The following is a 12,144-nucleotide window of genomic DNA, read 5'->3' as shown; positions in this document are numbered from 1 at the left end:
AGAAGCATCAGGCCACCAGCTTCCTCCATGCAGCAATCAGGTTGCGCCTGGTGATCGCCTGCCAGGCCAAGTCCACCATCTTCAAGCACACCCACGATGTCAAAATGCTGCTTCCAGAACTCACGAAGGGTCAGCTGTGTGTCTCCGTCACATCGAAGCACGCTTGAACAGGTGCTTGGTGTAGACCTTCTTGAAGTGGCGATCACCTGCGGTCCATGGGTTGCAAGAGGGGAGGTCGTGTTGGGTGGCAAGAAACTGGACCTTGATGAAGGAGACTCCGCGAGGATGTCCTTCTCCAGGCCCTGCGGGTGTGCAGGAGCATTGTCCAGAGGAGGAGGCACTTCAGGGCAAATCCTCTCCTCCAGTACCGCTTCACTGTCGGGGCGAAGCGCTGTATCCACTCGACGAAAAGGAGGCGTTGTGACCCATGCGCGGCCATTGGAGCGCCACATCAATGGCAAACCTTTCCTTCTGGATGTTGTGTGCCTTGAAGGCCCTTGGATTCTCGGAGTGGTACCCCAACAGGGGCTTGACCTTACAGTCCCCGTGGCATTGGCACCAACGCAAGTGTGACAGCGGTCCTTCATAGGCTTGTGGCCTGGCAGTCTCCTCTCCTCCTGGCTGATGTAGGTGCGGCGAGGCATCTTCTTCCAGAAGAGGCCCGTCTCGTCGCCGTTGAAGACTTGCTGCGGGGCGTAGCCTTCCTCCTCCACCATGGCCTTGAACGTGACGACGAATGCTTCGGGGCCTGGTGGTCTGCGCTGGACGCCTCGCGCGTGACGGACGACAGATAGGGATCCCGGTCCTCCTCTTGAACCTCTCGAACCAGCCACGTGATGCTTTGAAGTTCAGGGTGGCTGGCTCTCCTGCGAAGAAGTTCCTTGCCTGCCTCCTTGCTGGCCAGGTCTTCGTATGATGGCGGTGGCCTTCTCGCAGATGACCGCGGTGGTACGGTGTCCCCGACTCGCTCCTTTTCCTTGATCCAGAGGAGAAGCAGGCGCTCCATCTCCTCGTGCTTCGTGTCCTCTGCTTGGCGATGGTCGTCACGCCTTTCGCTGGAGCCACAACAGCTCTGTGGCCTCCTTTTGCTTGAGGACAGTGCCCATCGTCGAGGGTTGCGTCCATACTCCTTGGCAATGTCCACCAAGCACCGCCCCTCTCGTGCTTGGCAATGATGTCCTTTTGTCCTCCAAAGGACAAGGGAGCCCTCTCTTTTTCTCACCGCTTGGCTTGGGAGCCATAGCTCAGCCTAAAAGGACAAAGGCACGGAGGCACTGAGCACAAAAGCCACAATTGGAAACCACCCCCACCCCCATGGGTCCCCCTCTCTGGCCCAAATCTTGCAAAAGTCCCCCCCCACATCTCTCAAATCATCAAAGCCATGAGCACAGCACCCCAGACACAAAACCCATAGGCCAGAAACCCCAAATCTGAAAATGCCACCCTTGTGGTGAGGTCTCTGGCCACCTGTGACCATAGCCAAAGTGTTAAAAGTCACACACCACACTTTGGAAAACAGCACAGCCATGAAGAATCAAAGCAGCAAATGAAGCCCATCATCCCCATTCGAGCATGCCACACTCCAGCAAAAAAAAAAAACCAAAAAAGCATGCCTGCCACACCAGACCCATCATCCCCAATTCAGAGCATGTCACCCTAAAAGGAAAAAACCCCAAAAAAGGCATGCTGCACACCAGACCCATTCATCCCCTTCAGAGCATGTCACCCTAAAAGGAAAAAACAACCCCAAAAAAGGCATGCCTGCACACCCGACCCATCATCCCCAATTCACGAGCATGTCACCCTAAAAGGAAAAACCCCCCAAAAAGGCATGCCTGCACACCAGGACCCATCATCCCCCAATTCAGAGCATGTCACCCTAAAAGGAAAAAACCAAAAAAGGCATGCCTGCACACCAGACCCATCATCCCCCAATTCAGAGCATGTCACACTAACAGCACAAAAAACCCCAAAAAGGCATGCCTGCACACCAGACCCATCATCCCCAATTCAGAGCATGTCACCCTAAAGGAAAAAAACCAAAACAGGCATCCCTGCACACCAGACCCATCATCCCCAATTCAGAGACTGTCCCTAAAAGGAAAAACCCAACAAAAGGCATCCCTGCCACACCAGACCCCTATCCCCAATTCAGGGCATGTCCCCCTAAAAGGAAAAAACCCAAAAAAAGCATCCCTGCACACCAGCCCCCTCATCCCCCACTTCAAGAGCATGCCACACTAACAGCAAACAAAAACCAAAAAAGGCATCCCTTCGACACCCGACCCATCTCCCCAATTCAGAGCATGCGCCACCCTAACGCCAAAAACCCAAAAAGGCATCCCTGCCACACCAGACCCATCATCCCCAATTCAGAGCATGTCACCCTACAGGAAAAACCCCCAAAAAAGGCATCCCTGCCACCCGACCCATCATCCCCAATTCAGAGCATGTCACCCTAAAAGGAAAAAAACCCAAAAAAAGGCACAACCAGCACACCACAACCCAATCCCCAAATCACAAATGCCAGTAGCCAAACCCCACATCCACCACTTTGAAAAAAAAAAAACAAAACAACCAGCACCCACAGCAAAAGCATGGTCACACCTGTCTCACCCCAGCCCACCCCCACGAAGAAGGTAAACATCCATCAACCTACCGTTAGGAAATTGCTGATCTCCGGTCTTGATCCGAAGATATGGCAAAGCCAGAAACATTCCAAAGGCTGAAGCCAGGAACACGTCCGAACCGCAACCAGAGTTGGAGCTCCAAAGAGACTCTTTCTCACCAGTCCGCAGGGCCAGACAAAGGGGGCAGATCAATGGAAGCCCTATTCTCAGGCAAGCCACCCACCCCCACTTTCGTTAGCCATCCAATTGATTGGCTTTTGATTTCGCAAGCCATCATGCTGCCTAACGAAATTCAAAATTCTCCCGCCAAAGCTAACTCTAATCCAGCCCACTTAGGTTTCCGTTAGCCCTGGAAATCCCTTGAAAGCCAGTAGATGCACTTTGCATCATTTGAATTTCGCGCCGAAAAGAATTTCGTAACCCGAAAAATCTTTCGTAACCCGGAACAGTTTTTTCCAAGCCGCGATTTTCGTATCCCGGAAATTTCGTAAGCCGATCATTTCGTATCCCGGGGTACCAGTGTATTCAGTTTCTCAAAGTACTAAGGAATGTTGTTGTGAAGTTATGAAACACCCTAGAGGCACATGGCAGAAACAAAATAAAGCAAAACTAGAGATTGTAAATTTAGCCTTTAAAATATTGGATATAATGCTTCTAAAAGCTCTGCAGCATCAAAGCCATAGCACATACATTTCTAAAAGTGCTATAGCTTTTGTGAATGATGACTTTAATCCACAACCCTGTATCAGAATTGTGTTTCTGTAAGTGGATTTATGTATGCAAGAAATATAATTAGTCAGTTTCATAAGGCCCATATTTAGTAGAGGGCTGCTATTACACTACTACATAGCAGAGCCAGCTAAGTAACCACTGCACATTGCGTACCAATGCACACAGAGCACTCTTGCTGGTGTCTTGATACACATCCTCACAATTCTCTAACAGGGTTTCTTAGTGCCTCTATTACTTAGTAAAATATAAAGTTATATTAAATAAAAGGTAACACAAGATTACAGCAGATCTGTCTTAACTGATCTTCATCAGGTATATTATTATTATTATTATTATTAACCTTTATTTATATAGTGCTGTAAATTTACACAGCGCTGTACATGCAATCTTTTTAATTGGACGGTTCCCTGCCCTCAGGTTTACAATCTAGAAAGACACGACACAAAAGGAGAAGGGAGTGGTGGTGGGGAAGGGACCTTTCTGGTAGGATAATACATATAAAATACATAGCAATACAGGAAATGATTCAATAAACAGACAACAAAAGAGCATCAAATAGCAAGTGACAAAAGAGCATCAAATAGCAAGTGACAATTATGCAATGCCTGGGAACGCTTCTCTGAACAAGATGGTCTTCAGCTCCGTTTTGAAGCTGGTTAAAGAAGTGATGGCTCTTGTTCGCGGGGGAAGAAGGTTGTAGGAGTAAGGGGCAACGAGTGAAAAGGGGTGAATCCAAGATGGGGCAGAGGAAATCCTGGGCTGTCACAGCAGACCTTGACTACCAGAGTGGAGGGCCCGAGTGGGAAGGTGAGGAGAAATAAGGTCTGATAAGTAAGGAGGGGCCAGTCCATGGAGGGCTTTAAACGTCGAGAGCAGGATATAGAATGTTAAATGGTGAGTTGGAAGTTAGTAATTGTAATTAGTATTATGATATAGTATCAGTCATCATGATACAATAGTCATACAGTGGTGCCTCGGGTTACGAAATTAATTCGTTCTGCGGCCGCTTTCGTAACCCGAAAAGCCTTCGTAAGCCGAATTGCCATAGGCGCTAATGGGGAAAAGCCGCGTTTCGTGCGAAAAAGCGCCGAAAAGCACCAAAAATTTTCTTCGTAACCCGAAAAAACATTCGTAACCCGGAACAATGATTTCCAATGGGATTTTTTCGTATCCCGAAAATTTCGTAACCTGGGTATTTCGTATCCCGAGGTACCACTGTACTTCCCTGTTGTGTCCTTCATGCTGTGGGACTTTGAAAAGAACTGTATTTCTTTAATATGGAAACTGAAACATATAACATTAATTTTGCACTCTCTTGTAAGCCAGGTGCATCGATAGCAATTCTGTTAAAGAGAATTTTGTTATTTAAATTCTGTTAAAGATCAACCACCTATCCTTTGCAAATCTGATACCTACTTCTGTCCTGCAGAATTTTTAGAAGCTTCTGGTGTTTTAGATGCTTTGGGGCAATTTTTTATTCTGCTTCTTTTTAAAAAAAACAATGTTTTATTAAAATAAATTATGCTTCTGAATGAACATTTGCAGGATAGTCCCATGGGTTTTTGTTGTTGTGTGCCTTCAAGTCGTTTCCAACTTATGGCAGCCCTAAGGCGAACCTGTTAATGGTTTTTCTGAGGCTGAGAGTATATGATTCACCCATGGTCATTCAATAGGTTTCCATGGCTGAGAGGGGAATAAAAACTTTGTCTGTAGAGTCATCGTCCAGTGCTCAAACCATTACACCATCCTGGCTCTCTATAATCCCATGGTATCCTTCCATTTTTTTTTTCCTTTTTGAAAAGGTATACGCCTGGGGCTATAACAACTGTGGCCAAGTCGGGTCTGGATCAACTGCAAATCAGCCAACTCCTCGTAAAGTTTCCAATTGTATACAGACTAAAGTTGTGGTCAGCATTGCATGTGGCCAGACCTCTTCCATAGCTGTAGTAGACAATGGTGAGGTAAGCATTCTGTGATCCTCCTATTTTTGGCTCTGCTTCTGTGTAGAGAAATAATGAAGCACAGTACAAGCTGTATATAGAAGTTATACCAGAAACTTTAATTAAACTGATTTTTTTTTGTTTTAAACTGTACAGCCACTGCCTCTATGTTTTAGCTGTTTTATGTTCCATTATGAAATATTGTATACCTGCAAAGACATGTTCCCTTCAGGGTTTAGAATATATTTCTAAGAACATGCTTGAGCATATAGAAGGAAAATATATAGGTTGGCATCCATTTTATGTTACTTCCAGTGGTGTGATGGAGGAATGGAACAGGGAGAGAGGATTTTTGGTTATTCTTTCTCCCTCTGCATGTCAGTATAAACTCTACTCGTGGGTTGGAGTACTCCTTGGAGTGGCATGCAAGGTCATGCTGGGACCCTAGGGGGATGTGTAGATAATTCTTAAGATTTAGATCCCCTCTGTTCTACTAAGAGTTCTTCTGTCAGCAGAAAAGCATTGGTTGATTTAGATTGGTTGATTGGTTGATTGATTTAGAAATCATTTGTATCTTTGTAAATAAGAAAGTAACTTCAAAAAGAATTCTTCAAGTTGCAGAAAATCTAGCCACTGGAAGGTGGAACATCCATAGTGGAATATGTATTGTTATTAGATTATAAGAAGTCAGGTTCATTTGCCCGCATGATGGGAGTAAGAAGGGTTTTTTGTCAGGGACCTGGGAAAATGTGTTAGTACAGTGGTGCCTCGGGTTACGAAAGTAATTCGTTCCGCGGCCGCTTTCGTAACCCGAAAAGCCTTCGTAAGCCGAATTGCCATAGGCGCTAATGGGGAAAAGCCGCGTTTCGTGCGAAAAAGCCGAAAAAAGCACCAAAAATTTTCTTCGTATCCCGAAAAAACATTCGTAACCCGGAACAATGATTTCCTATGGGATTTTTTCGTATCCCGAAAATTTCGTAACCTGGGTATTTCGTATCCCGAGGTACCACTGTATATGACAGTAATTTGATGTATAATATATGCCACAGTACACCCCTGTTCATTCTTTCTCTCTCTCTGTATAATTCCTTCCTTCCTTCCTTCCTTCCCTGGTGGCATATTCCACAATATTTCAAATTCTTCAAAGTTTTAAAAAATCCTGAGAATTTGTTAGCCTTCATGCACAGTTTTATACGCCAAGCTTTGCATGAGAAACATAACAAATCTGCTTCTCTGAAATCTTGATTACAATAAGGCCTTTAACAAGGTCCCCCATGATATTCTTGCAAACAAGGTATTGAAATATGGGCTAGACAATGCAACTGTTAGGTGGATTTGTAATTAGTTGACTGGCTGAACCCAAAGGGTGCTCAAAAATGGCTCCTCTTCATCCTGGAGAGAAGTGATCTGCGGGTCCCACAGGGTTCTGTCCTGGGCCTCAGTGCTATTCAACATCTTTATTAGTGACTTGGATGAAAGAATAGAGGGCATGCTTATCAAATTTGCAGAAGACACCAACTTAGGAGAAGTAGCCAACACTCCAGAGGACAGGATCACAATTCAAAATGATATTAATAGATTAGAAAGATGAGCCAAAACTAAAAAATAAATGTCGACAGTGAGAAATGATACTGCACTTAGGTAGGAAAAATGAAATTCATAGATATAGGATCGGGGAAACCTGGCATAACAAGATTATGTGTGAAAGAGATCTAGGAGTCCTAGTGGACCACAAGTTGAACATGAGTCAACAGGCAGCTAAAAAGGCCAATGCGATTTTAGGCTGCATCTGTAGAAGTATAGTGTCTAGAATGGGAAGTAATAGTGCCACTCTATTCTGCTTTGGTCAGGCCTCACCTGGAATACTGTGTCCAGTTCTGGGCACTTCAATTCAAAAAGGATATTGGCAAATTGGAGCGTGTCCAGAGGAGGGCCACCAAAATGGTGCTGTGGAAACCATGCCTTATGAGAAAAGGCTTAGGGAGCTGGGTATGTTTAACCCGAAGAAGCGAAGGTTAAGAGGTGATATGATAGCCCTGTTTAAGTATTTGAAGGGGTGTCACATTGAGGATGGAGCAAGCTTGTTTTCTGCTGCTTCAGAGACTAGAACACAGAACAATGAAAGCATACTACAGGAAAAGAGATTCCACCTAAACATTAGGAGGAACTTCCTGACAGTAAGAGCTGTTCGAGAGTGGAACACTTGCCCTCAGAGAGTGATGGTGTCTCCTTCTTTGGAGGCCTTTGAATAGAGGCTGGATGACCATCTGTCAGAGTTGCTTTGACTGTGAGTTCCAGCATGGCAGAATGGGGTCGGACTGGATGGCCCTTGTGGTCTCTTCCAACTCTGATTCTGTGATTGTATACTAAGCCTATTGTTATGTGGTAAATGTACCAGTGGATAGATCTAGTGTCCAGACAGTGGCTTTCTACCATGTCTGATACTTTCAGTTCTTTCCCAGTTCCCATCTCACCTGTAATGTTCCTATCACATGGTTAATAATAATGGGATATATATGAGCTTGTCAGTTTGCAGTCCACCTTTGGGCTCCCCAGGCAACTTCCTAAGGAGCTGGGTTGTTTCACAACAGGGTTCTTTATTTCTTTAGTACACGTGAGAATAGTGATTTTTGAGGAGCTGAATAGTACACTGCTTCACTTCCAAGGCCCATATCTTAGAAAAAGTACTTTTGAGATTGTGACTTTCAGTATCTCTCAATCAGCATGGCCACTGCTGCTGGTTAGAGAAGTCTGTGAGTTGTGGCTTAAAAGAGTACTTTTTCTGTATTCATCTAATCTTCCAGGTGGGAGGAGAAATTAAACTCATTACTCTGTCGATGGCTGCAGAGATGACCAGCCCTGTTGTGAATTGTTGTAAAGGCGGCTTTTGGTTTATGATGAATGAGAGACCTCTAAGAGCAATGTGTTGCTGGGAGGAGAGTTCTGCAGATACGATGGGTTCCACAATTGCAAATTAAGCCTGAATTCATCCTAGGAGAGTAGATGACTAAACTAAAACATTCATATTTGAGGCATATGATGAGAACACATGACTCACTGGAAAAATAATAATGCTCAGGAAATTTGCAGGCAGTAAAAAAGGGGAAGACCATATTACTGAAGGATTGACTCAATCAAGGAAGCCACGGTCCTGAGCTTGGAAGACCTGAGCAAGGATGGTGATGAACAGGGCTCTTAGAGGTCTCTCATACATCATAAACCAAAAGCCGCCTTTACAACAATTAACAACAGGGCTGGTCATCTCTGCAGCCATCGACAGAGTAATGTTTACTTACTACAAATAAATAAATAAATCCTCCAAACAATTAATATCACACTTTCCACTCCCTTTGCTGCTCTGTTTTTGTTTTGAGGTATAAACCCTACTTTTCAGTGTCATCTATAGTAAGATGTTCAATTTATGAATTTTATAAGATGGGACTCACGTCCCAAAAAAGAAGACTTAACATAGAAGGCATTAAAAATCAATTTGCATATCTTTGCTCAAATCAAAATTCATCTGGATTTAGCAGAAATTAATGAGAAGGTGCAATAAAATGACCATGAATTCCAACATGAAAATGGAAGTGTGGGGTTAGAAAGGTGGAATAAAGTAAAATCTCCTAGTTTTCCCTGTCTTTTCCTTGGCCATTCTTCTGCTGGTTTGTTTGTTGAGCATCATTCCAATTAAACATGGGTTCTATACTGTTTGAGGGATAGAGAATGGCATTTAAGAAGTAGTCTATTTTAACATTTTTAAAAATTTTTTAAAATGGGAGACTCCAAAGCTATATACAAGGGGACTTGCTAAGATTTAGCTTCTAGAGCATGTGGGTGTAAAGAGTACCCAGCCTTGTCACCTCTTAGCACACTATTTCATGATAAAAAGGGACCCTATGTAGCACCCTAAACCTAGCTGATTTCACCTAATTTTGGAAACCAAGTAAAGTCACTTTCACCATTGTCTCAGTATGCTGGACCCCCCACTGCCCCCTAAGTCCAGGCCACATCTGGAAAGTACTGAATATATATCAGCCACCAATAATATATTTATGTGTCTTACCAAAATGTGAAAGACATACAAAACCAAATTGATGTCTCCTCACAGGAATGTGTGGAGTGCACTTGTGAACAAAAGGAAAAGTGAGAGTAGAAAAGAGAAACAGCTGCTGGAGTGTATCTGATTCAGGTTAGGTGACTTTTTGAGCTGTCTTTATCACCATGCTTTTGGCTTTATAAATCCTGTCACCTTTTATTCCTTTATCAGCATAATAGCACTCTTTGTGCAAACAGAGCATAACATTAACTCTTTTTCCTCCTTAACCAAGGTGTATGGCTGGGGCTATAACGGCAATGGGCAATTAGGTCTTGGCAATAATGGCAACCAATTAACGCCTTGCCGGGTGGCAGCGCTCCAAGGTGTTTGTGTAATGCAGGTAAGTATAAAAGTATTGTAGTATGTGTTGCTTAAAGGCAAAGTTTAATATGAGCTTCATCTAATCTCAGTGATATGCAAAGTCTAGTGCAAATAGTTGGTATAGGCAGAGGCTGGCAGTGGAAGCTTAATTGCCATGGCTGTTCCTGAGGGGCAGTTTAATCAAGCTGGCAGTGCAAATTAGGAATTTGGCAAAACAATTAGGAAGCACAGAAACTTGCCCTCTGTGAGGTGAGCCCAGTGCCTAACAATTATTTTTATTATGTTGCATTATTGTTGTGGGGTGCTTAAAGTGGAACTGCATTAAATTCAGACTGTGGTGTTTGACAGACATATACAAGGACTTGAAAAGGATAGACCTTATTAAGGAAATAGAGTGAAGCATAAGCTTACTGCTTTCAGTTGTATTTTTTATGCATGGGTAGCACCAAGTTGTTGTAAGTATTAAAACTGCTAGCACAACAAAATTAGCCTGGGATTTTGCTTTTCCTGGAGTACTTTCCCTGGATGAAAAAAAGGAGGAGTCCCGAGCAAGAATAAGGATTGCCAGCAGTGCTCTATCTTGTTTGCCTTTTTTAACCATAAATGGAGCCTTTATGGCACACATGGCAGCTTCGCTGGCATTTAGAACTTGTGCTGAATCATGCAACTAGTAATACAGTATGTTTAAAACAGTGACATCTTGTATTAGTTCCTGTATCCACTGCCATTCTTGACTGTTAAGAATATTAACTCTTACTTTTTTGGTGAATGTACTTGCAGATTGCCTGTGGCTATGCGCACACATTAGCACTAACAGATGAGGGTATACTGTATGCCTGGGGAGCTAACACTTATGGGCAGCTTGGGACTGGCAACAAAAGCAACCAGCTAAGCCCAGTGCAGATCCTGATGGAAAAAGAGAGGTAAATGTCGCTGCAACTAACCCTTGGGGAGCTGGGTAGCAGGGATGTTTTGTCTGCCTTTTGTTCATGGTTCTTGGAAAGGGCTGTGTGTGTACACTTGTCTTTCTCGTTTGGAAAAAACAACCTTCTGTAAAGGCAAACTCCTCCCAACAAGCTCTGCTGAAGGGATACAGTTATCCCCTTTTCTCCTTTCATCTCTTCACAATTCTCTCTGCAACAAGTGAAGAGGATTGAGTCCTTTGCTGCTATGATCTTTTTCCTCAGAAAACTTTCCACTGCTAGAAATGCATTCTTTTATCAAATTAATATGGTAATGTGCAAAAGAACTTAAAACAAATAAAATATAAATATCAAAATTGTAACAAGCTTTTCTCCGATGTTTAATACTAGAAATCTCATTTTTATGTGCACAGCTTTTTAAGCATTTTAAAATAGTTTTCAGTGCCTGCTTTTTTCCTTAAACTTTATACAATGTGAAGTGTAACTACAGTGGTGCCTCGGGTTACAAAATTAATTCGTTCCGCCATTCCTTTCGTAACCCGAAAATTTCGTAACCCGAAACACTTTTCCGTTAGCACTGGAAAGCCTATAGCTGCACTTTGCAGCATTTGAATTTCGCGCCGAAATGAATTTCGTAACCCGAAAAATATTTCGTAACCCGAAACAGTTTTTGCCAATCCAACTTTTTCGTATCCCGGAAATTTCGTAAGCCGATCATTTCGTATCCCGAGGCACCACTGTATTCTAATTTGAATAACTTCCCAGTAAAGCTGTGAGAGCCAGCATGGCATAGTGTTGACCATGATTCTGGAGACCAGGGTTCAGTTTCCAGCTTGGCCATGGAAACCCACTGGGTGACCGTACACAAGTCACACTCTCCCAGCCTCAGAGGAAGGCAATGGCCAACCTCCTCCGAACCAATCTTGTAAAGAAAACCCTGTTATAGCTTTGCTTTAGGGTTGCCATAAATCATAAATGCCTTGAAGGCACACAACAACAAAGTTTTGAATCTGACTATTAAATTAACCACAGAATTACAGAATTGAAAGAGACCAAGGTACACTGTATTAACCTTCCTCACATTAAATATATCAGTTCAACTTTGGTTACTAGAAAAAGTATCACTATTTATGTAACAGGTAAAAATACACTATACTTGAAAAAAATCATTTGACTAAATATAAGTCAAATATGCTGTGGATCTCCATTGAACTAAAAAGCAATGGAAAATTTTCAGATTCAAAACTTTCTAGCAAACCTGTGTCACTCGTTTCCTTCAACAGCCTAGCAGCTTTTTAAAGGACCCCTCACTTTTCTGTTGTCACTGTTCCCAACTAGTAAGTTCTCTTCCCCGCCTCCAATTATCTACCTTCCTTCTTTTTGTTCTCCCTCTGGACCAGGTAATGTTTGGTAGGGGGAGAAGAAAAATTTTTTTTTAAACAACCTCCTGCTCTACTCCAATTAGTTGAGGAACTGATTCCATGCCCACAGGTAACAATGCT

General features: G+C 43.3%; 1 protein-coding gene across 7 annotated transcripts in view; it reads left to right on the top strand.

Moving 5' to 3' along the window:
• Window positions 1–12,144, top strand: part of RCBTB1 (RCC1 and BTB domain containing protein 1) — a 56,158-nt gene that overhangs the window by 7,390 nt on the left and 36,624 nt on the right. For 5 of the 7 annotated variants that reach the window (XR_006102054.1, XR_006102055.1, XM_042450396.1 and 2 more), the window contains exons 4-6: window positions 5,165–5,323; window positions 9,631–9,738; window positions 10,500–10,642. Coding sequence is in view for 5 of the 7 variants with exons in the window: in XM_042450396.1 (XP_042306330.1) it covers window positions 5,165–5,323; window positions 9,631–9,738; window positions 10,500–10,642 (410 nt within the window). In the remaining 2 variants the exon portion in view is untranslated. Of the gene's footprint in view, window positions 1–5,164; window positions 5,324–9,410; window positions 9,492–9,630; window positions 9,739–10,499; window positions 10,643–12,144 lie in introns of those variants that run through there. The other 2 variants (XM_042450430.1, XM_042450438.1) reach the window with 2 other exon arrangements.

Source organism: Sceloporus undulatus, chromosome 1 (genome assembly GCF_019175285.1).
Source record: "Sceloporus undulatus isolate JIND9_A2432 ecotype Alabama chromosome 1, SceUnd_v1.1, whole genome shotgun sequence".
NCBI classification, from domain to species: Eukaryota; Metazoa; Chordata; class Lepidosauria; order Squamata; family Phrynosomatidae; genus Sceloporus; species Sceloporus undulatus.
Note: the sequence above shows the minus strand (reverse complement) of the source record. Positions and strands in the feature narration are given on the sequence as shown.